Source organism: Aphelocoma coerulescens, chromosome 4A (genome assembly GCF_041296385.1).
Source record: "Aphelocoma coerulescens isolate FSJ_1873_10779 chromosome 4A, UR_Acoe_1.0, whole genome shotgun sequence".
NCBI classification, from domain to species: Eukaryota; Metazoa; Chordata; class Aves; order Passeriformes; family Corvidae; genus Aphelocoma; species Aphelocoma coerulescens.
In genome coordinates this window covers 20,959,478-20,984,644 of record NC_091018.1, presented here as the reverse complement: position 1 = coordinate 20,984,644, position 25,167 = coordinate 20,959,478, and the positions used below count along the sequence as shown (strand labels likewise).

Genomic DNA, 25,167 nt, shown 5'->3' with positions numbered 1-25,167 from the left:
TGTACTGAAAGCGCTGGGAATCAGAATCCAACCCCAGCACCTTCCTGCTGCTCTGCTCAGCCTGGAACTGGATCCAGGTCTGCCATCTCCACAGCCATCCAGGCTGGGAAACGATGGAAACAACCCCACCCGCCTGAGAGGCTTTAACTGAGACATAACCTTCAACTATTCAACATTTTACTCTTTCAGGAAGTTCCTGTTCTTTACCTGCTGTTAAATGCCCACAAAAGAGCAGCAGCTCTTGACTCAGGTGACCACAGAGAAAGGCCTACCTGGAAAATCCCCTCTGGAATGCAGAGCACAGGAAAGGCAACAGGAGAACCCTCCATGCAGAAATCAAACTGATGGTGCTGGTGTTTCACCCTTCAGTGCCCTGGGAAGATCAGTGTGAGCATGCTCCAGCTGTGGCAGCAGGGAGAAGTCTCAGAAAAGAATGTTCTGCATGAGGGAAGAGCCTCAACAGGGCAGGGCTGGGACCCCACTGAGCTTTATCAGGGTGGGAGAAGCCTCTCTGTAAACTCCGCTGTGTCTGACCCTGTGGAGGGCAGAGGTTACAGCCAGGGACTGAGCAGCAGCTCCAGCTGAGGCTCCTGGGCCCCTTCTGTGCCCTGGGACTGCTGCTGGTGCCAGCCCTGCCCTGGCACTGTCCTGGGAGGGGCTGTGGTGACACAGGGACACTCCAGCACTGTGGTCCCAACTGTCTCTTCCCCGTTTCCTGGATCACAAGTGATCTCTGCAGTGCAGGAACTTCCCCTGTGCTGCTTCCTGGCTTTGGTCCTGCCCAGGCCGTGTGTGGATGGTTCAGAAATGGCACACACCGAGTGCTGTGTGTTTTTAATTTACTAGCACCCACCTTGTCCTCTGATCTCTGAGGAATTAAAGGTGACTCTCACTCCTTGCTTCCTACCAGGCTTTATTGGAGCCCTGTTTACCCTTGCAGAGCTCTTTTCTGTCAAGAAAAGCCTCGTTCACAGCACAAAACTCACCGCTGGAATAAAGCAGATCTACTTCAGCACCATAACATTTTATTAAACTACACTATCAAAGTCACATTGATGGCAGGGAGAACATTGCTATCAGTGCATGTTTCCTGGACTAAGACTGTACTTGTAGCATCCAGCACTTGCTGAGGAAAAGGACACTGGAACAGAATCCTTAAGAGACAGTAGAAAACTTCTACAAAAGTCAGGGCAGTTGGGAACCAGCTGAGAGCTCCAACACTTCAAGACAAAGCTGTCAGGGAGGGTGATTTTTAAAAAGTTACTCTTAAGAGGTGTTGACCTCGCTCAGCTGAGGTAAGAAGGTGCTGGTGCCCAGCAGTTTGTAACTGGCATCCCTGTCCCTGCCTGTTCACACCCCACACAAATATTGTGTACTGCTCCCTGTGACCTGTGCTGACACCTGGCTACAACTGCTCAAAGTGTTCTACAGTTATAAAAACCTGCTGCAGCTCTAGACCAAACAATAAAAAGTAGCAGAAATACATTCTATACAGAAGTAAAAAAAAAAAAACAAAACCAAACCAAACCCAGTCGAGTTCCAGACAAATATTAGAGTACATCAGGTCGGGTTTAAAAAGTCTCAATTCTAACACCTATGTCACTATTTCTACTCTCCACGAGCTCTGCCACAGCACCAGCTCAGAGCTGCTTCTGGCACAGAGGACACCCCCAGCCTGTGCAGCACCCGGGAGGGGATGGTGGCAGACCTTCCCCAGGGCTGCAGGCGGGGTGTGGATGAAATAAGGCTTCTTCTGTCTTCCTGGGAAGACTCAGGGTTCAGCAGAGTGAGGAGCTGTCTGTCCCAGCCCTGGCTCCTGGCAGAGCAGAGGGGAGGTGCTTGGTGTGGAGAGCACAGGATGAGGGATATGTACAGCAGTCTGCAGGGACAGGGGCTCAGGGCCCTTCCCAGTGAGGTCATGCCCAGCCAGCTGGGATCTGCTCCACCGAGGTGTTTTGGGGTGTCAGTAGCACCCATCCTTCCAGGAGTCGTCCTCGGGGGCCTGGGGGGTCTGTGCTGCCTGGAGGAACCTGGGGGAGACAAAACAACACATCAGGGACAGCTCCAGGCAAAGCCCTGTGGTGCACACAGGTTTGGGGTTTGGGTCACCAACATCTCCCTGCCCTGGGTGAAGTGTTGCTGTCACACCCTGAGCACCAGCAGCACCAATGTGAGGCACTTTAGGGAAATTCAGTGACTGTTAGAGGATGCTTAAACACTAATATCTGCCAAATTAACGCTGTTGTGACCTCAGCCCATGACTGAGTCCAAGAGAAATATTTTTCCATGCAAAAATAACTGAGCACATGAAAAATAATCAGGTATGTAGAGAACTGATATAAATTAAGAGATTAAAAATTCCCTTTTTCACGTTTTTAAAGTAAGTAGATACATTTCACTGTAAGGCTCCAATGGGACATTAAAGATCAACAAGCACTGGTTGCTTCTCAGTCTGATATCAGTCGTATCATAATAATAAGTCTGAATCAATTTAATTTCTCTCCCTCCTGAAAGTCTGAATTGTAGCATAACAGCTGTAAAAAACCAGCAGCAAGAAAAACAAATTTCAGTTCACTCCCCCTGCTCTGCTTTCACCCTGCTGGACGGAGTTACTGAAGGACAAAGAGCCGCACTCACCTCCTGGATGGGGGCGTTGCCTTTCCCTTGGGCGCGGCCACCCCTCCCGCGGCCGGCCGAGCTTTCAGGGCAGAGGCTTTGGCCACAGTGACCATGGTGGTGCTTCTGGAAGTGCAACTGCTGCTGGGAGAGCCCGTGTGGAGCTGTGGCTTCCGGACCCCGGGCACAGGAGCCGTGTAGCTGCAGGGCTTCCCCACCTGCCTGCCGGACAGCAGGGAGCTGCTTCCCGAGGCCGCCTTCCCGGGCTGGCGCCCCGTGAGCGGGGACTGCCCGGCCCCCGAGGAATACCTGAGCTTGCTGGGAGTCAGACCTGCAGGGAACGCCACAGCGCTGTCAGCAGCCTGCAGGCCCTCGGAGGCTGGTTAAGGGGATGAATGGAGCTTGTGGCCGGCGTGGCACTGACCTGCTGACCGCTGCTGAGTCCTGGGAATGCGGCTGCTGGGCACCTGCAGGTCGGACTCCAGGCTGCGGCTGCTCCGCACGGCCTCGAGCGCGCGCAGGCTGCTCCGCGCCAGGTTGGGCATGCTGTGCCTCAGCTCCTCTGAAAGCAAACACAGCCTCAGCCTCCTGCTGCTCTAAGGCTCTCTTGAAACACTCAGCACTTAACAGCAGAGCGGTCTGGACCTAGTTCTTAGCTTCCAGGAAACAGCAGTGCTTTTGAAATCACAGGATATGGAGGTTGGAAGAGACCTTCAAGATCATCCCATCAACCCAGCGCCACCATAATCACCCCCAAGCCACATCCCCAGGTGCCACATCCAGAGATGGTGACTCCACCACCTCCCAACTCATTCCAAGGCCTGACCACTTCTGTAGGGAAACAATTGCTTCTAACAGCTAACCTGGACCTGCCCTGGTGCAACTTGAGGACATTTCCTCTTGTTCCTTCACCTGGGACATGGCAGAAGAGATCAACCCCCACGTGGCTCCAACCTCCTGTCAGGAGATGTAGAGACAAGTAAGGTCTGCTCTGAGCCTGCTCTTCTCCTGACTAAACAATTCGAGCTCCCTCAGCGTGGTGCTCCAGCCCCTTCCCTGGACACGCTCCAGCCTTTAATGTCCTTTTTGTAGCGAGGAGCCCAGAACTGGACCCAGCACTTGGGCTGTGCCCAGCACAGGGGACAATCCCTGCCCTAGTCCTGCGGCCACACTGTTCTCGATCCAGGCCCTTGGCCTTGCCCACCTGGGCCCGTGCTGGCTCATACCCAGCACCGCCAGGTCCCTTCCTGCCGAGCAGCACTCCAGGCACTCTGCCCGCAGCCCGGAGCCCTGCGGGGGGATCCGTGCGTGCCAGACCCCCTTCCCTGGCTCAGCCCGGCCCTCACCTTCGCTGTTGGCGTACTTGAGGCGCTCCTGCATGGGGCTCTGCACGGCCCTGCGCGGGGCGCGCAGCCGCGACGCCGAGGCCCGGCCGAGATCCGCGGCCGACGAGGGGGACTGGCAGCGCGGGGAGCTCAGCGGGGACGGCGAGTAGCGGTGGGCGCTGCGGAAGGACAGCGAGCAGTCGCAGTCGTCCTCGTCCTCCAGGCTGTAGGTGTCGAACTCCTGGTCGCTGTAGGTGCCGCGGCGCAGCGAGTGCAGGGACGCGCTGGAGCTGCGCCGGGACACCGAGGCCGAGCTGGAGGCGCAGTCCTGGCGCAGGCCTGGGGACACGGGGGGCACGGGCAGCACGAATCCCAACAGCACATTCCAAATCCCAAAGCAGGGCTTTGACAGTGATTTGTTTCGCATTGGAAGGAGAGTCAGGTTAACACCTGTCCTCCCTGGAACCCATCAGCTGGGACAGCGTCGCCTGCGTCAGCACCGGTTAATTACGGCACAATTAACATTCGGGGGACCTGCAGTGCTCCCTAATCCCACCTGAGACTGAGAACCACACACTGCCATCGAGCTCCAGCAGCTTAAGTAGCAATGGGAGTCTCATTTACAGGGTAAACCTTTTAATTAATTCTGCACCCACCAGCATTTCAAAGGTGGAAACAAAGATTTAAGTCTGCCTCCCATGAACACGCACCTGCCTTGCACTGGCACCTGGGTTATTTACAGCTCCTCCCCAGCCTATGCTTTTATTGAAGCTTCCCTGCCTGACAAAATACAAGCAACTTAAAGAAAAAAAAAACCAAACCAAATAAAACCACCCAAAAATCTCCCACCCTCCAAAACAAACAAAAAACCAGAACTTACTCTCTTCCTGCAGCCGTGCCATGACCTGGACGTCGGTGAGGTCCTGCAGTTTGTACCCCATGGAGATGGAGTCGTCCGAGGTGCTCAGCTCACTGTCCACTGAGGACTGGGAGCTCAGGGCCGAGTGCATGCTCAGGTACCCTGGGGGAGAGGAACACAAAGCCAGTCAGGCTCCCACAAACCACCAGGAGCAGCGGGGATCTCTCCCGGGAATTCAGCAGTGTGGCTGGGAGCTCCAGGGATAGCTGTGAGAGACATGGAAGAATTTAGAAATGAAAGAGCTCAGTTTTTAACCCACAGCTTTCAGGTACTTTTCAAACAAGGAAGTTGAGGCTGACAGGCAGGAAGCAGCTTGGTCAGGGCCCGTGTAAGAAATTCAGTTTACACCTGGACTTCACACCTGTGTTTTCCATGTCAGCAGTTGCTTCTCTTCCAAGCTGGTTGAAGAAATAATGTTGGGAACCTGCTGCTGTTTCCTGCCTGGCTGGATTTGATCACAGTTTGAAAGGGCTGCTCAGTTTTGCTGGGAATTGGTTTATTTTAACATTGCTGTTGAGTATTCAGGAGGTGCCCTGCCTTCAAACCTCCTCAGAACAGGGCAGGAAAACTGTGAGCTTCAGGATGCTTAAATAACACAGTGACAGAAGTGTGGCTGTAATTAAAGGTGCATCTGTCTGTGTGTTGCACAAATACACACTCAAAATCAAGATATTCCACAATAAAATCCCATTTCTTTCCTCCTGGTGTCAGGAAAAGACTGCAAGAGTTGAAATAAATCCATCCTGAGTAGGGCTTGCACCTGTAGGATGTGGTGTAATGAACAAGAACAGATTTCCTGCTGTAATTACACCGCCTTCAATATCAATTAAAAATCCAGCTGGACCTTGAGATCAGCTTTTTGAAAGGCAAAACCCCCAATCCAACTGTTTTTTAGTTTGGTTGTTGCATTTCAAATTGCAGGTCTAGTTAAAAATAGCTGAGGAGGGGAAAAAACTGCTCCTTCTTCCATCAGTAGAGCTGAGCTGATGATGGTTTCTGAACAGAAACCACATCTGGGTTTTGTCAAAAGGGGTTGGTTTGGTTTTCAAGGGAAATCACTGTTTAACATTTTCCATTTGAAGGGTAGGAGAGCTGTTTTTTCTTAGAAATAAAGTAAGTTTTGAGTCAGTCAGATTGACAGGAAACTTTAAACTCGTGTTAGCACTTGCACAAGTCACAAGAAGAGGCACCTGAGATGAAGTGAACTCTCCTGGCCCTGTCCTGGCCCTGCCCTTGCACCCAGCACATTTTCACAGTGAACCTTCCAGAAGCCACAGGCACTTTAGTTTGACTCAGCAGGAGGTGTTTCTGGGTGAAGAGATGCTCAGACACCTGGACTTCCCCCCAACCTCATATGAAAAACAAGAAATTGCCTTAGAGATGTCTCCCTGCAGAGCTCAGCTTGCAAAAATCCTCAGTCCTACGTGCATCCTTTTGTTTGCAAAACAGAGATAAGTGTTAATTCCTATTAATAGCAGAAAATCAGACCTCAAAAACAAACATGCACCTGTGAAAACATCCACAGGCAACCCTTTTTTCTTTTTTTAGAAGGGAAAAAAAGTTCATTTTACATCAAGTTTGAAGGCAGAGACTGTTAAACGTGCTTTGTGTTTTGAAACATGCAAAGCAGGGTTTAGCAATTTCCACACAAAACAAACAAGTAAGGAAGAGTCCTTTGATAGCAGAGCCAGGAGGCAAAGCATTTATGCTGGGAAACAGCAGGAACTGCACCAAGGATAACAAATGAAGCTCTGGGAAGGGTGTTCCTGGCTCCTGAGGCAGCAGGGAGGCTGCAGGCCAAAGCGTTTTGGAGGAGCTTCATTATCAGGCTGTAACAAGAGTTGTGGCTGAGCTGCCTCTAAGGTAGGGAATCTTAATCTTCCTCCAAGCACAATTAAGGCTAAATGAAAACTTTTGTTATTTTGTCCTAGCTGCCCACTCAGGCAATTGCAGGTTTTGCCCTGGAGATTTTGGCAGCTTTCTGTTACCTACATTAATCAATGTTCCCAAGAGAAGCCTTCCCCAAAAACCTGAATCCAAATAACTTTATAAAGATCACATCTACACATACAACATTATTTGCCAACAATATATTTTTGCCCCAACAGCTGCTTTCTATTTTAAGCCACTTAAAATTAGTACAATTTATAAATATATAGAGAGAGAAAGTAGAGAAACCCAAACCAAGAAGTAACTACAGGACATTTAGAATGCAAGGAGGTTTTCTCCCACACAAACGAAACCTGGCTGAGCAAGGGAGCAAACCAAAAGGGGAAAACACCACGAATGGCCATGCCAACCTTTTCCTCTGCCAATTCCTAACCCTCCTTGCATTTTAAACACCCCACTGCTGCAGTGCCATGCCATACCTGAGCTGCCACAGGTTAGTAGTGCTTTGTTAGTCGATTTGAGGTGCCCAGGAGAGTTTAGTGCATTGCTACAGGAGCCTGCCTCGGAATTCAAGTTATGTGCGCTGGGAGATGCCAGGGGGCTGCAATACAGGTTTTTCCATCTACTGGCTAGAAGGAAAAATACAAAAAAGCCACAAAGGTTAGCAAATTATTTTGGAAACAGAGAGCAAGATAAAGAACAAGATACAGAGGTATCAAACAGGATTAAATGCTGTAGCAGAGGTACTTCTGGGTGGTGCCAGTGCCACGCTGCAGGGAGCAAAGCAGTGCCCAGTCCCCCACTCGTGTCCTTTCAACTGCTTTTGTCCCTTCTGAAGAATTCCAAGAGTAACTCCTGACAAACCTGGCTTTAAAAAAGCCATAAATTTCACAGAGTTCCATCTGGGATTCCCAGAGGACTGTTTTCATCAGTATCTACCACTTCTACACCCCTTCACTTTAAAGAGCTCACCGAACTTTATGCTACATGTGTGTCATTCTGAATTTTTATGATGGAATCAAGACAGTATTAAACCTCAGAAACTCTGCCATTAGATTAAAGGAAACCAATCTAATATAAAAGCCAACTCTTTGAGTTAAATTCCTTCAGCTCACACACTCACATGTTCATCAAGCAACCAAAATAAGGCAGGTGGCAAAGCCATCCCTAGTGGAGGTGGAACGAGCAGCTACAACACTGAGGAAATTACTCACACCGTGATCTGGAGATACTCAAGGGGCTGCTGAACTGCCCCCAGAACTCAGTTCTCCCTACTGTGGGAATATCAGCTAAGAAAATAACAAAGATTCACCAAATCAGTAAGTTTTCTTTTTTTATTTCTCCCACAAATTTTACCAGGTCAGACTAAGTACAACTAAAGCCTGATACACTTCAGAGAGAAAAGAGGCAATCAAAGAGACTTCATTCAAAATTTTAAGCACAGATGGTTTATGAAAGCAAATGAAGTTTGTTCTCAAAGTATATTCAGTTATCTCCAATCAGGAATGCCAAGGTTAAACTCAAGAGAAGCCTGAGATCTCAAGCAGTGCCAAACACTGTTAGAATGAAAACTAAAAAACCCGAAACCAACCCCCAGAGCAGTGACCTCAGACTCCAAACCACAGGGGTCAAACTGCTGGCTGAACTGAAACCAGAATCCCTGCATTCCCATGGAGACAAACCCAGGCACCACAAACCCTCCGACAGCAACGTGGGGACCCAGCTGGGGCTGGATTTCCAGCAGTTCAAGGATATCCCTGAGCTTCCAAACACTGATTCTCTCAGAAGTGTCACTTTTTCAAACACAGCTGTTGTGTCTGGAGGTTCCTGAGTCTAGCTGGACAGAGGAGACTGCAGCAGATCTCTGCAAGAAACCTGCAGCAAATCCTGACCAGGAGAGCTGGATGACAGGGAATCTAGAGAAGGTAAAAATGAATTACTGATTCATTTCCCACCCCTCGGTGTCCTGGCTGTCAGGATTCCAGCCCATTTTCCACAAACCTGGAAGCCATTTGAACTGACAAAGGCAGGATATGCACCAGGTGCTCTGCAGGTGATGCAGGACAGAGGGAGGAACAGAATAAACTCATTTTTGTCCTGCGAACTGCATCTGTTCTGAGAGCTCTCCCACACTGAAAGCCAAGGTGGAAAAGCAAACCCCCAAATCCAGGCCCCAGAACAGTGCCTGTGATCAGAGATGCCACCACAGCATGCACAGCACTCCAGGTTTTCACTTCAGGCAGATGACACCAGGGATTTCCCCCCTCAGGATTAACGCACCCACAGCCACCAGGAAGTGCTTCTAGGGGATGATAAACTGGAAGAAAAACCTGGTTTCCAAGTGACACCATTTCTTTAAGTTTAGTGTTTCATTGTTGTAAGCTTTGAGCAGCAGACAACTTTTTCACCCAGGCAATAGCAGCTGGTAAGATTCAGGAGGAATATCCATAAGGATATCCAGAGGAGCAAGGATCACCACTGGAACACTCAGCACCAGGAGTTCTGATCTAGAAAGCTGCAGTAACAGTTTTCCATGGTTCTCTCCCCGCTCCCCAGCAGCACATTTTTTCCCTCTACATATTTCCTACATTAAAAAATGTTTAAATATTAACAAAAGTTAAAAATTCAAGAGCCTGACAACACTAAGCTGGATTTCCCTGCTTCGACTGAGGTTTGAAAGGGACCCCACAGCAGTGAGGCTGCAGCTGCCCTACCTTGGTCCAGCCTGTTGATGAGGGTCCTGCAGGCAGCCTCAATCTCGGGGCTGGGATTATCCAGCACCTGCCGGCACCATTTCAGAGGAGAGGCTGTTTTCTCATCCATGGATTTCCTTGGAGACACATAGAGCCTTTGGAAGGATTCAAAGGAGACAGGAAGAAATGCTCATTAATTCAAAGCATACAGCTACAGAAGTAGCATTTGCCAGAGTGTAGCCATCAGTAACCAACAGTTACCCAAATTAAAAAATTCAAGTTTAAATTGCATATTATGGCTCGGAAAGAAAACGCAGGAAAATTCAATGGCTTCACAGAGAAACCCACAGGCTCTGCAAGGCAAGCTTCCAGCCTGGGCTGCTGCACTACTGCTGGAAATGAAGTTGTTGGAATCCTCACCTGTCTCTCCCTCCACTCCCCTCCTCCAGAACACCCCACCCTCAGAGGCAGGGACGGTGTGAGCTGCTCCCAACTGGAGCTGCAAGGTGATCTCCTTCCAGGAGCTGCAGGTTTTGTATAAAACCCTCTGTTCCACCTGTTCAGCACTGCAGGCACAGCTGTGTCCTCACAGCAGCTCTGAGCCACCCAAAGGTGCGTTCCCAGATTCCAGCAATAAACCCCTTCCTTGGAGGATTTAGACATTCCCAGGCAGGTAGGAAGTGTGGCTGTATCTTATCTTTCTTGGAATGCCAGATAAGGTCTCCTCCAGCCTGAGTGTTTGGCAGATCTCTGACACCTCCATTGCTCTGCATGGACACCCAGGATTAGCCTTATGGATAGACAGAGTTAATCATCTTAAACCCCTGGATTATTTACAAGGGATTGGGTGTAAAGCAGCATCTTCACCCTATTTCCAAAGCAGAACATTTCTCTGAAGAAAGGTCACAGCTGGAAGAGCCTTTGCTATAAAAGCACCTCGAGTATTTTATTGACACATCCCACATCTGTATTTTTTATTTTTAAAAGCAAAAAGCAGTTCCCTATTTTTTAACGTTTTTGCTGTTCAGCAACACATTCAAAACTTGTAAGGGGAAAGAAAAATCAGTCCTTTGTACGTCCAAAAGTGAAACTGTTTTTAATTCTTGCACATCACCTGGAGAACACCCTGGTGCAGAGGGCAGTGAGACCTCGACCTAGACCTGGAACTTGATGGTCTTTAAGCCCAAATCCTTCTGGGATTCTGTGATCTGTGGACATCAAGTTTTCCTCTCGGGTCCCCCCCTCTCCTGAGGCTCTGCTGAGCTGCTGGCACAGCCTTCAGCTGCTCCCTCTGCACCAAAAAAATGCCCAGCAGCAGCTCCAGGAGCTCCTGGGCCAGCCAGGGGCTCTTCCATGCACACGATCACACAAGTGCTGCTTTCCCACCAGCATCTTCCCCCTCCTGGTGCTCCTTCACCTCATGAACTGCTGGTGGGTGACAGAACCCTCCTGGGCACCAGCAAACCACTACAGCCACAGCTGAGCATTTATGGTGTTCCCAAAGCTGACCTCGCTGATGTATCCAGAGGATTGCATCTCCATCAGGCCACAATCCAGTATTTAGGCACAAAGTGACAATGAGGATGGAGTTAAGATTTCAAGGAATGTCTTCCCATGCTTCAGTTGCCTCCTCCTCTCTCTCCCAACTTTTGCCACTCCTGCAGCAAGGTACTCCGAGCCCTTCTGCTCCAGTTACTCCTTCACTCCCTGCCAGCTCATATCCAACCCATAAAATACTGATTTCCACAACAAAGCTGATGTAAATCAGCAGGAATGTCGGTCATTATCCCATTCATTCCTGAAAACCCAGGTTTAAAACATACAGAAACACACTGTGGGACTCTCAGCTGTCAGGTGTCCTGTCTGGAACAGCAACATCTGGCCAAGACAGAACACAAACAGCTGGGATATTTAAAATATTGTACAGGTCTGCCTGACCTACTGCCCTGGCTCTTGTCCTGGCTCCAGGCAGGGAGAGTATGGAATGCAGAAAGCAAGTCTCCCCAGATATGGCAATTTTGGGGCTATGAGAGGGAGCATCTCTGCATGCACCAGCTCTCAAAGTACTGTTTGTCATCCGGGGAAGGACATTATTCCCTATTTTTTGCCTCCTGACTTCCCAGCCCTGCCTCTGGCCAGAGCCATATTCGCAGGGAACAGACTCAGCCTCTTTAATCACATCTCATACAGATGCTTTTCCACACCAAGCTTTACACAAATCCACATGCAAATAAAAAAACAAATCCAAAGGCTAATTTGTTATTGAGAAAATAAATGCTGAGGAATGAAAGCAAATATTCCTGGCTCTCCAAAGGCACCTTTTAGGGAAGGCCCCCCCAGCGAATCTTGCTGCGTTTCTGCATGGATAAATGAGCATTGCAAGCACTCAGATCCAATCAGACACAGGAAGCAAAGTGCTCCCTCTCCCTGGGTCTATTTTACAGTTCAGACCACAAAAGGAGCAGTAAAAGCATCACACAAAAAAGAGGCCAACAGCCTCCTTAGGGCAGGTCAGGCTGCTCCTCACATATTCCAGGTTCAGGGAGAGAATCCTGCTCTGCTCCAGCAGTTGTTCTGCCCAGCTCCTTCCATGCTCCTCACCCTGCTTCCACCCAGGACTATCCCAGCTGAGAGAGGCAACACTTGTTTGCTTGCCAGAACCATTCCCACATGGAGCAGAGCTGTGGAGCCCTCTGGACTCTGCCAGAGGACTCTGATTTTTTCTGCTGACAAGTCCATCGGCAAGAGAAGCTCTCACAATTTCCCCAAACCCAATTAAGTGAACACAACTCAATTCTTCAGAGCACTGACAGGCAACTAATTAAAAAAAAGGAATTGTGGTTTGATTGCACAGCATCAGGGCTCCCATTTTCCTTGTGCAGGAGCCTGGGGAAGGGCTCAGCACCCTGACTTCCCCAAAGGCACTGGCACAGCATTGACTACTGAACTAAAAGCACCACACACAAATATGTGGATGTGAATATTTCTCTGGACATGACATTAAGAGCCAGAAGTCACCTTTTCCTAGACTCAGGAAAGCCCAGTGACCAGTGTCACCCACCAGAGGCTGAGTTAACCCAGCCTCACATCCAGGAAGCTGAAACAGCCTTTCCTCAGAAAAATGGGGATGTGAAAAGCTAAAAACTCTTGGCTTTGTTTAAAAACACACAGAATTTTTCTTTCTGGTAGTTTCAGCCTCCAAGGCTGTTTGATTTGCCAGGTTAACTGAATCCCATAAGCACTGGAAAAGCAGGACCCATCCCAGAGTCAGGCAAAGCTGAACAAAGCCTGATCAAGACCAAGCCTTACCCTGCAGTTTGTTCCACCAGCTCAGCAGTTTGGGTGCTCTCTTTAAATGTCTCTGAATGTTTCCTTTTGTCAAATTGCAAATGAAAATGGGTTATTTAGATAGTTACAAGGCCTCATACAAAATGCACAAAGTAAACATTTGGGCAAATATTCCCAGTTTGATGTATTGGGGGTTTGTTGTATAAATTATTAAATACGAATGAGATTTTCTTCAGCTTCTGAGGGGAAACCCTTAGATAAAGTATCTTTAGTTTCTGCTTACTAATGTTTGTGTTTACTCTGTAAAACAGAGTATTTTGTGACAAACATCTCTGGTAAATACCCAGTGCCATGAGCACAATAGGAGATTTTTCTTTCATTAAGTTGTAGCCATTCACAAATAAATCTGTGACACTCTCTGCACTTTATTCTGACATAATCCAGTGCACTAAGAACAGGGATTCTTCCACAGATACTGTTTTCCTTTTGGAATCAATGCCACAGAAGGATTTACAGGAGTTAATGGCCACTGTTGGTGGATTTTGAAATTCCGGCTTTTAACAAACCCAAACCCCGAGAACGTAGGAAATACAGCAACTTTCTCAACTTGCACAGTGCACTGAGAAAAAGCATCCTCACAGCTGAATAACAGATCAGAGCAGCTCTAAGAGCACAAGCCTGAGAATTTTAGATCCTGCTCCTGCAGAGTATTTGCAGCAGACATCTGTAAATCGTAGGAGCAGAATTCAGGCTGCAGAAGGCTCCAGAACCAGTGCATTAGGAAATTAAACTGAGCGTAAAGCGAAGCCCATTTCTGAAGACACAGGCTTGGTTTATTATCCATCTTCCAAAGCACTTGGCACCAGTGTCTGCAGCAGCTCCAAAAATGGCAAACACTGCACTGATTTTCAGGGCTTTGAATTATACACAACAGGGCAAGGAGAAGGAGACCTCAAGTAGCTGAAAGTGTTTAGAACAATTCAGGTTTATAAGATACACCTCCTTCAAGTGCTAAAAGGCAGCTGAATTCCTCTCTAAAGCATGTATTTCAAACAGGGAATACATTAATTTTCCTTTCCCTTACACATCAGACTTCAGAGAGCTGATTTTCAGATTTAGTACTCTGCTTCTGCTGGGCTAATCTCAAATCTAAACACTCCTGCTGAACAGAAATCCCAACACAGACAAGACTGGGGTAGAAAGCCACAGTGAAACAATATTATCCAGCTTCTGAAATGATAGAAACAGAAAAGGAAAAAATGGGGAAAATCCTGTGGAGAATACTCCCCACAAAAACATTCTGCTGTTAGCCCAAGTAGAGGCCTGAGCTTTATTCCTAAGAAATTGCAAAGAGAGGAAGAAAAATGACACTGCAAAGACACTTTCTCATGTCTATTTAGGGACTAATCCTGCTGAACAAACACCAAAACCAGTCCCCCAGTCAGAGCAGCTCTAAAGCTCACATGAAGTTAATCTCCTGACCCGGCCAAGAGCCCATACAAGGATCAAAAGGCACCTGGGGGACCAGCTCCAGAGCGGTGCTGTGCTCACAGCATCTGCAGCAATCCTGCAGGAGCAGGCTGCTCCCCACCTCTGGCACTGACCCTGAGCAATTGCCCTGCCCACCCCTCATTTTACCGAAATGTGACCAAATGTGTACCAAATGTGACCAGGAGCCGCAGCCTGGAGCGCTGCCCGAGGCCTCGGCCCCTCCAGGCTCTGCCATCAGAAGCAATTCCCCCTCACAGGCTGTGCCCTGCACGCAGTGTCACCACCAGGCAGGCTCTGCCTTTGGGATGGCTCTGCCACGGAGGGGGGAGCTGGTGACACTCGTGCAGAGCTGCACTGGGGTTCTGAAGGAGCTCCTGCACCCAGAGTTGTCCCAGCATGGCAGATGCCACCCAGCCCGTGGCCATGGCCATCTGCAGCCAGCACAAACAGGTAACGCGCTCCTCAAAGCAGTCAGGAAAGGTTTGGAGAAAAAAAGTTTTGTGGTAAAAACCTCACCAAATGACCAGTCTGAGAAAATAAGACTCTGCAAATTGCTGTTTCTAAGTCATGCAGATCTTGTCAGCAGCATCCTGTCACAAGGAGAGATCACAGGGGAAACTATGCCATGGCCTGTGAAGGGTATAAATTGATTACACAGAGACAGTCTGTAAGTAAAGTTCTGCCCCAAATTAGAGGCACGAGGTGCTGCACTGGTATGGTTCCTGGATTTTGTGCAGCATCACATCCTCACTTGGTGGAACTTCTCCAGAATTTCTTTACCCATCTCTGACAGCACAAGCAGCAATGATATCCTCCAGCATGTGGAATTAAAAGTCTCAAACATGAAAACAGAAGGTCACTGGACACAGAGCTAAGGCTGAAAAATCACACTGCCAGGAAGCTCCTACACTGTCATTCCTTAGAGCAAACCACGCTCCTTCTCCCCACAGACACTAATCCAAGGGCACCCCACTTGCTGTGCTGAGCACGGATTCAGGAGACAACAACGCTGAGGTGAAGACAGCATGACCCAGTTTCAGCTGAGAGAGAAACTTTTGGGAATGAGAGTAGCAACACAGGGATTCACCTGAGTGCCAGGGATTCCTTCTCCTCCTCACCCCATGGAACAACACAAGAATGACAAACACTGGGGAACACAACCAATGTGATGCTAGCAGGTTTGTTCCCTGGATAAGAGGGAATTTGGGTAACAGCCTTCCCAAAACAGCTCAGGAGCTGCCCTGTGCTGGAGTCCAAGGTGAGCATCACTGAGCTCCTCAGTGCCAGAGCCCAGTTCCACGTGATTGGTCTCCAGGATATTTACAATTTTGAGCAGCTATTTGAGAAAGGGACCTGAGGGAGCAGGCAGAGGCCAGGCAGCCCAGGGCAGAGTTACAGCTGCTGTGAGTGGGCACTGCCTCGGGTTTCACACAGCTCGGTCACTACAAACAACTCCAAAACACAACTTCAGAGCTGCTGAACCAGGGGGAGCTGCACAGAGACTTCTGCAAGTTCCAGCTGAATAAAGCCAGGAGTTTCAAAATACAGCAGGAATTGAGACTCCACCTGCAGAGAACAGCAAGAAACCCTCTGCCCACTCCACCCTTCTTCCAGGGAAGGAGGATGTACAATATTTTAAAAAGGATTGCAAATACACAATTCAGTCAGCTATTCACTTTGGATTTGCTCAATCCCGGCAGGACAAAAATTCCCCCCATCAGCAAAGCCACCTTATTAGAGCTGATCCTAAATTCAGAGAGAATTAAGGGGGTGTTGTTGGCTTTTTTGGATTGTTTTAAGAAAACTCTCCCTCCCCTCCAAGCAGTTTCCTGGTTCTTGCTGTGGGAATGCACAAACACCTGCAGGGGCTGCATGTGGGATGTGTTTATGCAGACAGTTTGGGATATTTGGCAATAAGCACAGGCAGGCACTATTGACTGTACACCGGATTCATTCCCCACTTTCAGAACAAGCTCTAGAACAAGAAGCCACCACTAAAAACAGCTTCCTGTTTCAGCAGGTTTGTTTGACAAGAGGAAAAGGGAACAGATGGAAGTGATGCAGCACAATCAAAGATAATTTACGGTAATAGCACTTGCACAAGTGCTCTGGACCACCACCCTCTCATCCAGCTCCTCAGGGGCCTGTCATAGGTTACCCTGTTCCAACCAAATCTGGCAGGAAAACAGAGGAAACAAATCCACAAGGATCCTACAAGGTGTAGAGTGAAGGGTGCCTGGGAAAGAAGGACCTTACCAGCCACCAGCTGAGGGAAAGGTTAAAGAACAGAACTCCAGGGCACAGAATCTCTCCTGATTTCACTGGGCAGCATCCCCTGCCCAGGTAAATCTCAGCCTCTGAGACTCAACAGAATTTGAAGAATCTCCCCTGTCACAGGCTGTATAAATGTGAATATAAACCTGGCTGCTTCCATTAACATAGAAATAATAAAGCCAGTCTTCCATATGCAACTTGTTAAATATATTCCTTTATTTGTAAGAAATCTGCTCAAAATGCTGTTTAGGTATATTGAACAGTTCCAGTGATCCAGTTAGAACCAGGATTTGGGTTTTAAAAGTACACTTGCAAAAAAAAAAAAAAATCATGTTTTAAATATAACCTCAAATTCAGGCTGGAGCTGATGCCATGACCTCATTGAGCTCCACTCCATTAACAAAAACTTTACCTTCCCTTCTAACAGCTAATGAATGTTTGGAGCTGAAGGTTTGGTTTGTGTTCAGCAGCCCTGTCCTTGCTGCCAGATTAATCTGCCTACACAAATTTGAAACCCAATTTGCAGAGCCCTGAGGCTTTTCCTCCCAAGTCTTACAAATTAACAACTCTGGCTAAAATCTCAAGTCTCAGTTATTGCAGGAGCTGGAATCAGCCTCAAACTTTACATCTCCCTTGCCCTTCCAAAGGTTGTTAATCTGTTGATTTATAAAACAAGTTTTAAACAAGGCTGGTGGTGGAGGGGAGAGTTCCAGAGAGTCGGGTCAGTTAAGGATTACATCATTGATCTGGTTCAGTTCATGTCTGAACAAAAGAGGTGCTTAACTGGAAAGAAACAGCCTTCAGGAACTGGGAATGGTTTGTCTCCTCAGGTCCTAGCAAAAGCCACAAATTCCAGACGGTCTGGGGATTCTTATGGACAAAATTCTAATTTAAATATGGTATTTGACAGTTGTGTGCAAGGTTTAAAAGCTCCATTATTCATTCATCTGCATGTGCTATATATAACTGAACTTAGGGGGAAAGGAAGCTCCTGTGCTTGCTGCAGCAGTGGCTGGAAGGAAGGGGGAAAAACAGGGCCTACAGGTAAACTTATTTTTTAAAACATAATGGTCTGGCACAATGGATATAAAAATAAGAACAGTCACTAACTAGAACTGCATTCTTGCTGCTAAAAATCAAAGTCCTGTACAGAACTCAGTTTACAGCTTTAACAGGAATTGCTCAGCTAAGCACAGGAAGTCCCTCTCCCCCCGAGCCTGGGGATACCTACCAGCAATCCTCCTCTTCGGGGCAATTTTCCAGTTCTAACACTTTGACTTCATCCAGATCCGCGTTACTCGGCAGCCCCTCTAGCTCTGCACGCTTTTCACTGGGATTCTGTTCATGGATTCCAGCGGGGCCGTGCATCCCTGCCATGAGCAGGCTGCCCAGCAGCTCCGAGCTGTCACTTGTATCCACAGGTGAGGGACACCGGCCCTTGCCAGGGCCCTGCCCGCCGGCGGGACACCCCTCCTCGGGGGCACTCTTGCAGCTGTATTGCACCTGGGCATCGAGGGCTCTTCTGAAGCAGTTGTTCTCTCCTTCCTCCTGCCTCATTTTGCTCAGCTGGCTGTGCAGGTCTGCCATGATCTGCAGCTCCTGCTTGTCGGCGATGGCGTTGATGCTGTTGTTGATCTCCGTCCCGTTGAGGCCGGGCTCGTGGTTATCCACCCCGGCATGGATGTCCCCTGGCACGCTTGTCCCCAGCACGCTCCTGCTGCTCCTGCTCCTGGCATGCTGATTGTCCAGCTCCAGCCTCCGGACCAGCTCCCGCAGCTTCAGCACCTCCGGGCCCACGTCCTCCTCGGGCTCCGTGCCAGGGCCCATGGCCGAGTGCTCGGGGGCGTCCCTGCCTAGGGCAGGCTCCAGAGCGGGATCCTGCTGGATGAGCGGGGCATTCCCGGGCACCACCATCCTCCGCAGCGCCCGCTTCCACTGCAAGGCATGCAAAACACAGCAAAGACCCACAAGGGTGCGTAAGATTTTTAGGCAAATGGAATCAAGACACCAAAAATTCTGGCCTTTATAAGCATCAGCTAATTACATTGGAGTGGAAGGTGAGTGAATTTCATCCAAATCCAAAAGGAACAACTGAAATTAGGACTAGACATTGCAAAGCCCACAAATTCCTCTTTCTGAACGGCAAGGATGCGCACCTGTTCTGCTATAAATGAGTGCAATAAAAGGAAGCTGATTTAATCCCCCACAATAGTTTGGTTTCCATCTGTTTACCAACAAAATACTCGAGAAAAGCACTGACTGAGCGAAGTCAGGAAACATCATTAACGAGGTGCTGACGTCAGACAACAACAGCGTCAAGAAAATGGTGAAAACATCCTTTGTTCATTACCAGGTTTATCCTGGAAAAGCAGAAAAAACTTGGAAAAATTTCTGTATCACCTTATACCAAAGTAACAACAGGAACTGCAGTTACTGTGGTACCTGAAAATAAGCTTAAACAATGTTTTTACTGGTGTATTTTCCTGTTACAACTGAAAGGAGAGGGGTGCAAACAGCAAAAAAGAAAAAAATTTAAAAATATATCCCAACGTAAGATTACATATTCCATTAAGTTTTAAAAAATGAAGCCATACCTCTGCTTTTTCCTTAGCTGAGCAAGGAAGAGCTTGCAGCTCACTGTCACTCAGGCAGCTCTGAACTGCACAAGGCACTCAGGCTTCCCAAAAAACCATAAAGTGCATTTCACACCAGTTTTACAACATGAGCAAACACTGCTTTTCCCATCCACTTGATTTACCCGAGTTTTCAGTTTCATTGGGCATGTTCATTTCCAAACCGACTCGTCACTGAAAACCCCTAATACTGAAAATCCCCTAATTAATGGTCCATGGAGCAGTAAAATGGATTAAAAGTCAGAAATCCTCTCTATTTTGCAGAAGGAGGGGAAGTAGACTGAGGGAAGAGGGAGTGAGTCAACACAGCCAACTGAAGGTTTAAAAATTGATGCACTTGTTACAACTGCAATCAAACCCTGACTTTTTGTGGCCGTGGATGTTCTTCCCCCTCCCTTTGCTGCCTAAAAATGTCATCTGTTTTTAAGTGCCAGTGGGCAAAGGAAACCACAAAAATTAAGTGTCACACAAATCAAGTTACAAACAGACACCCCCACAGGTACCTCAGCATATCCCTATTATTTAGGCACTTGTCACAGCAATAGCTGGGTATGTTTCTTTAAAAAGACAGTTTTGTTGGGGTTTTTTTACCATTTTGGTCCTCCATCTGCAAGATATAAATTTTCAACTTCCCCTTGAGTTAGTAGGAAATACAAACAGCCCTTAAGAAGAGCTGTGACTGAACAGAGCACACTTTCCACTCATATTCCAAAGCTGTGCCTGTAAGCAGCACTGCTGAAGGCATTTTGCCTTGGGAAAAGGAAATGTAGAGTGGAGTTACCAAGCAATGTCATTCCCACCCATGTGCCCGCTTCAAAAAGCTCCTTGCATGGATTCCCACTCCGACAAACCCATACGATCCTCGTCGGGTAATGGCACAGTGCGATTCCCAAAGAGATCTCGGAGTAAGGGAACAGTGATTTCCAGAGGTATCCCAAAGCTCAGGAACTCTCAGGATGCACCAGCGGGCAGTTCTAGGCATTCCACTGTCCAAGCAAAACCATGGCTCAAGGAAGGGAATTAAGGAGACGGATCACCCAAAAACTGGTTCCTTTCCAAGGGTGAGGAGCTGGGAAAAAACCTCACGTGAGGGGGAAGAGCAGCTGAACAGCGCTCCGTCTTTCCCCACAACCACCAAGTCTAAAAACCACCCCAAAAAAAACCTCCAGCAAAGACGTGCGGGGGAAGAGACACAAACCCGCAAAAGTTAATTTCATTGTGCAACGGGGGAAGAAATAAAACACGTTTGGAAGAAGGCAAAAAGGCGGCAGCCGTGAGCGGGCCGGAGACAATAATTCGGAGTTTGCCGAGCAGACATCCGGGTGTCTCACGGAGGGTAACGGTCCCGCTCAGCCCGCGGGCCGCACGGGCCGCGGGGCTTTGAGAGCCGGGGGGCTGCCAAGGCTCTGCCGGGGGCGTGGGGGGCTCTGAGAGCTGGAGGCGCTGTGAAGGATGGGGAAAGCGACTGCAAAGAGGCTGGAGGGGCTGCGATGGGGTTGGGGGGTGTCTGAGGGGCAGTGATGGCCATGGGGCTGTGAGGGGCTTGTGCGGGTGGAGGCTCTGGGGAGGCTTTGAGGGGCTGTGGGGGGGCTCTGGGAACCAGGAGGGAGGCTGTGGGGGGCTGTGATGGCCATGGGGCTGCGACGGCCAGGGTGAGGCTATGGGGGGAGGTGGTTCTGAGCGGCAATGATGGCCATGGGGCTGTGAGAGAGATGCGGGGGCTGTGATGGCCATGGGGCTGCGAGAGGGCTCTCAGAGGCCGGGGGGCTGTGATGGCCGGGGGGCTGTGGGCGCTCTGAGGAGCCCCGAGAGCCGGGGGGGGTGCGCGGCGTGAGGCGAGGGACGGGCTGAGGGTCTGTGGGGGGCTCTGCGGGGGCTGTGACGGCCACGATGGAGGTGCGCGCTGTGCGGCACCGGCGGACGCGACCCCCGCGGGGGGCACGGGCGCGGCCGGTCCGCACCGAGCGCGGCAGCGCCGAGCGCGGCGGGCACCACCCCCCCCCCCCCCGGACGGTACCTGGATGGATGGATGGATAGATGGATGGATGGATGGACGGACAGGCGGATGGCGGTCGGTCGGAGGGCGGGCGCCCGCCCGGTCGGTGCCGGTGCCGCCTTTCTCCGGCGGCTCAGCCCGGCCCGCGAACGGCGGGAGGCGCCGCCCCCGCCCCTGTGTGGGGAACGGGGGATGGGGGCGCTGCGCCTGCGCGGGCCGGGCGCGGGCGGCGGCGGGCGGGGGGCGGCCCGGGGAGGCGCCGGGGGAGCCCCGCGTGAGGGGAGATGGGCGTGAGGGGAAAAGGGGTGAGTGCGGGGAAGGGGGAGACAGGGGATGAATGAGGGGAAAACGGGGGGGGGGGGTGGAAAGGAGGTGAGTGAGGAGGAAAAGGGGTGAATGAGGGGAGTGGGGATCAATGCGGGGGAAGAGGGGTGAGTGGTGGGAAAAGGTTTAAAAGGGGGAAAAGGGAGTGAGAGGGAATGGGGAAAGTGATGGCACAAAGGAGGTAAGTGAGGGGGAAAGGGGCAAGTGAAGGGGACAGGCCAAGGTGGGGCGAAAGGGGCGAATGAGGAGGAAGGAGGGGAGTTAGAGGGGAGTGGGATGGGCAATGGAGGAAAGAGAGAATTAGAGGGAAATGGAGCAGGTGAGAGGGAAAGGGGTGAGTGAGAGGGTGTAAGAGGGAGGAAAGGGAAGGAGGGAGAAGGGAGAGAGGGAGAAGGGCAAATGAGGGGAAAAGGGCTGAGTAGGGAAGAGATGAGTGAAGGGGAAAGGGTCTCTCCCTGTGCATGTGATCTGGAAAAATGCACAAAATACGGCTTATCTGGGATCTCCTAAAGCACCGGCGAGTGTTAGGTCTCTTCAGGACAGTTTTATCAGGCAACAATAGAACTAGCACCGTTCTTTGACATCCTCCCCCCAGATGTGCGTGTTGGACCCGAACACCCTCTGGCACCTCCTGATAAGAAGCGGTGGATGTTTGGCAGTCACCAAGGCCACGTGCTATGAGCAGAATCTCCTTTTTGTACCTGTTGGCCTGAACAGCACGTCCAGCACTGACCCTCCTCAAGGTCTGCCCTGGTTTCAGCTGGGCTAGAGTTGATTTTGTCGCTCTGTTGTTCATTTTCAGGCGCTCTGGGAAGGTCTGGTCTGTGTAGGAGACGGGCTTTCCAAAAGCAGAGTTCCTTGTGCCACCATGGGAGCTGCAGTGCCTCCACCTCTGCTCAGTCACCACCAGCACATTTCGTAGCCTTTATATATACGTATATTTATTTAATTAATTTCACATGAAATAACCTGGTCAAGATTTGTCCCCACAAGCAGCAGAATCCCAAGAGAAATAAGATCTTTCTGTGAAAGAAAAGGCATGACCTCATCCATCATGTAGGAGAAAATCTGTGTGCAGGTGACCCTTCTCCACAAATACCAGGAAGATTCATCTCTTTGAATAATTCATTTGGCTTTTTTTCGTGGGGGGTAGGTCAGCAATTCCTCAAAGCTCAGGCCAGTACAAATTATAAAGCATAACATTTTTATAATAGCTGCAGGTTCCTTTTGGGTGATACATGTCTTCAAGGGGGAAAAACCCCTCCTGTCAGGGAGCTGTGCAGAGCCAGGAGGTCGCCGCTGAGCTGCTCTCAAACACGGCCCAGGGGGGATCAGGACTCCCTTTTCCCCAGGTAATCACAGGAGTTTAGGACAAGCAGACTGAAATCTCTGCAGAATGTCAGCCTGTGGCTTTGCCAAGCCCCTTTGCTGAGCCCACCCCTGCTTTGAGCACACCCTGCCTGCGTGGTCCTGCTGCTCCTCTCCCTCATTGCCTCGTCCTCCAGCTGAGCCTTTAGAGACTTCACGGATGGGCCACGGATGGAGGAGCACAGGTGACACAGCCCCTGAGCTCAGAGGGCACGACAGGAGCGGCTGCTGCAGGTGGGGGAGGGACACACAAGCTGAGGCTGTTCATTAGAGCTGTTACCGAGGTGGGACAGTTCCTGCAGGACAGCCAGAGCTGAGGGACACAGTGCAGGACCCAGACAAATCCAGCTCCCCATGAGGCCATGGACACTTCAGGAGCTCTGCAATCGGGGAATACATCATTGCTGCAGAAGATCTTCTCAAAGTGCGCTGTGGCACAGCCCCTTCTGCTTTGGCACTTGAAACCATCCCCCTTTGACCGTGGTGGAACAAGCCCTGGCTGTACCAGTCCTTCCTACTGCTGGAACTGGTCCTAGTAAGGAACTTGTGGATGTGGTTTTCATCAGTTCTTGGCTGTGAGGGTGGTCAGGCCCTGGCACAGGGTGCCCAGAGCAGCTGTGGCTGCCCCTGGATCCCTGGCAGTGCCCAAGGCCAGGCTGGACGGAGCTTGGAGCAGCCTGGGACAGTGGGAGGTGTCCCTGCCCATGAACTTTAGAATACATGAATTTTTAACTCCTTCCAGCCCAAAGCATTCAGGGAGTCTATGGTTCTATGATTCCTAATGCTTCCCATGAGGAAACAGTAAGTCTGGACACTTTTGAGGCACCTGACTTTCAGGTTTCAGTATTCAGCATTCCCAACCTGTCAGCTCTGAGTTAAGGGCTAAAATGATACAATTCTGATTTTACTGAGTGCAGTATCTGCTGGAAGTTCAATGCTGTTGGTGAGCATTTGGGCTGTGAATAATTCACAGCAATGAGAGGTCTGGGCAAAGCCCTGGTGAGGGGGGAATTGGGATTTCAGCTGAGCAGAGCTCTTTGTCAGGAGAGGGAATGGAGATGTCCCTGCTCTGGCACAGGACACCTGCCCTCAGAGCCCGAGCTAAACACCAGGTGAAGGACACTGTTATCTCCCCAAACAGGCAGCAGCCACAAGTGCTGCTGCAGCATCCTCAGGGAAGAGGCAGGAAGGGGAATTAAAGCTGACACACAATTAGAATAGAGCTTGCAAGTGCTCCTGGAATCCTGGGGAAAGCAAATGGAAATCAGGCAGAAGCTATTTCTAGGCTGAATTTGGGGGTGAAAGAAGCAGAAATAGGCTTTCGCTAAGGACTAAATTCAAACCCTCCCAAGAATCCAGATTTAGTGCTTAAGGCTCCCAGTGCCTGTGTGCCAGCTCACACAGCCTGGCTGCACAAGGGAAAGAAATACAAACAGCATCAGGAGAGCCTCGTGGCAATGAGCTGGGGTAAACCTGAGGAGCTGTGCCTGACTCCCAGCTCCGGGAGCACTCGGAATCTTCATGCAGCTCAGGCCAGGCTGGGGGGCTCAGCACCTCTGGAAAAGGTTATCTTTGAGGACGAGGCCGCCTTATCGCCTTCCCATCGCGCTTGTCTGGTGCAGGTGACAGCACCGAGCAGCGGGTGCTGAACTCATTCACGGCCACGGGGCAGCGGGAGGGAAAAGAACTCGAGGGAAGCGGGAGCAGGAATTCTGCGATCTTAGCCGGGCAGGAGCTGCTGCATTCGCAGGCGTGCTGCCGGCACGGGCTGCCTCCCCAGCTCCGCAGGACCCTGCAAGCAACAAAGAGCGGCTGAGCAGGGCTGGTCCCACCTGGAATGCGGCGCTGGAGGTCGGTGGAGCCGGCAGCGTGCGGGGCTGGGCACAGCCTCACCAGTCACATCGCATCACCAGGTACAGGGAGCAGCGAGGCAGGAGCGCCGTTCCCTGCTCCTGCTGCTCCTCTGTGCCGGGAGCAGCGGCGGGACACGAGGGCTCCCAGCCCCAGCACAGCAGCTCTGCTGGCTGCCATGGCGCCTCCCGCTCTTCCCAGATAATCAGACAGAACCAAACCGCGTCCAACCCGCTCCTGTCGATCTGTTGGAATGTACAACCCTCCTCTTCCCAAAGGTTTTCACCTCAAAGGATCTTTAGGTAAAGGAGTAGCTGCAGCTGCCGCCGAGGAGCTGCCCCGTGTCAGGGGAATGTCACCGCTCCAAAGCGGCCGCAGTCCCTGCCGGGGTCAGCCCAGGACACAGGGAGGAACCTTCAGCTGCCTTCCATGAGGCCTCTCCACCTCTGAGGGACATTTCTGTGATCACTCAAGCCAGCCTCTGCCTGCCAGCCCCGGG

General features: G+C 50.3%; 2 protein-coding genes across 9 annotated transcripts in view; both read right to left on the bottom strand.

Annotated features, from left to right (window-relative positions):
* Positions 1 to 1,008: 1,008 nt before the first annotated feature.
* Positions 1,009 to 21,286, bottom strand: LOC138110618 (SLAIN motif-containing protein-like). 2 transcript variants are annotated; one of them, XM_069015743.1, is made up of 9 exons: positions 21,147 to 21,286; positions 17,728 to 18,431; positions 9,465 to 9,598; positions 7,230 to 7,379; positions 4,822 to 4,962; positions 3,963 to 4,280; positions 3,041 to 3,178; positions 2,638 to 2,947; positions 1,009 to 2,030 (listed from the first exon to the last, which is right to left on the bottom strand). In XM_069015743.1, exons 2-9 carry the CDS (start codon positions 18,408 to 18,410, stop codon positions 1,964 to 1,966), a joined length of 1,941 nt encoding a protein of 646 aa, XP_068871844.1. In that variant the 5' UTR covers positions 18,411 to 18,431; positions 21,147 to 21,286; the 3' UTR covers positions 1,009 to 1,963. The 2 variants fall into 2 exon arrangements, with proteins under 2 accessions (XP_068871844.1, XP_068871845.1); XM_069015744.1 differs by lacking the exon at positions 7,230 to 7,379.
* A 736-nt stretch (positions 21,287 to 22,022) lies between these two features.
* Positions 22,023 to 25,167, bottom strand: part of ZNF185 (zinc finger protein 185 with LIM domain) — a 29,727-nt gene continuing 26,582 nt past the window's right edge. For all 7 annotated transcript variants that reach the window (XM_069015736.1, XM_069015741.1, XM_069015742.1 and 4 more), the window contains one exon: positions 22,023 to 24,609. The gene's annotated coding sequence lies outside the window, so the exon portion shown is untranslated. The remainder of the gene's footprint in view (positions 24,610 to 25,167) is intronic.

Coding starts and splice junctions, on each gene's coding strand:
- LOC138110618 (XM_069015743.1), bottom strand. CDS start 18,410: ATGGTGGTGCCCGGGAATGCCCCGCTCATCCAGCAGGATCCCGCTCTG. Junction 9,599..17,727: donor CCCGAAGAGGAGGATTGCTG/GTAGGTATCCCC, acceptor ATCCTTCCAAAG/GCTCTATGTGTCTCCAAGGA. Junction 4,963..7,229: donor ACTAACCTGTGGCAGCTCAG/GTATGGCATGGC, acceptor CCTCTCCCCCAG/GGTACCTGAGCATGCACTCG.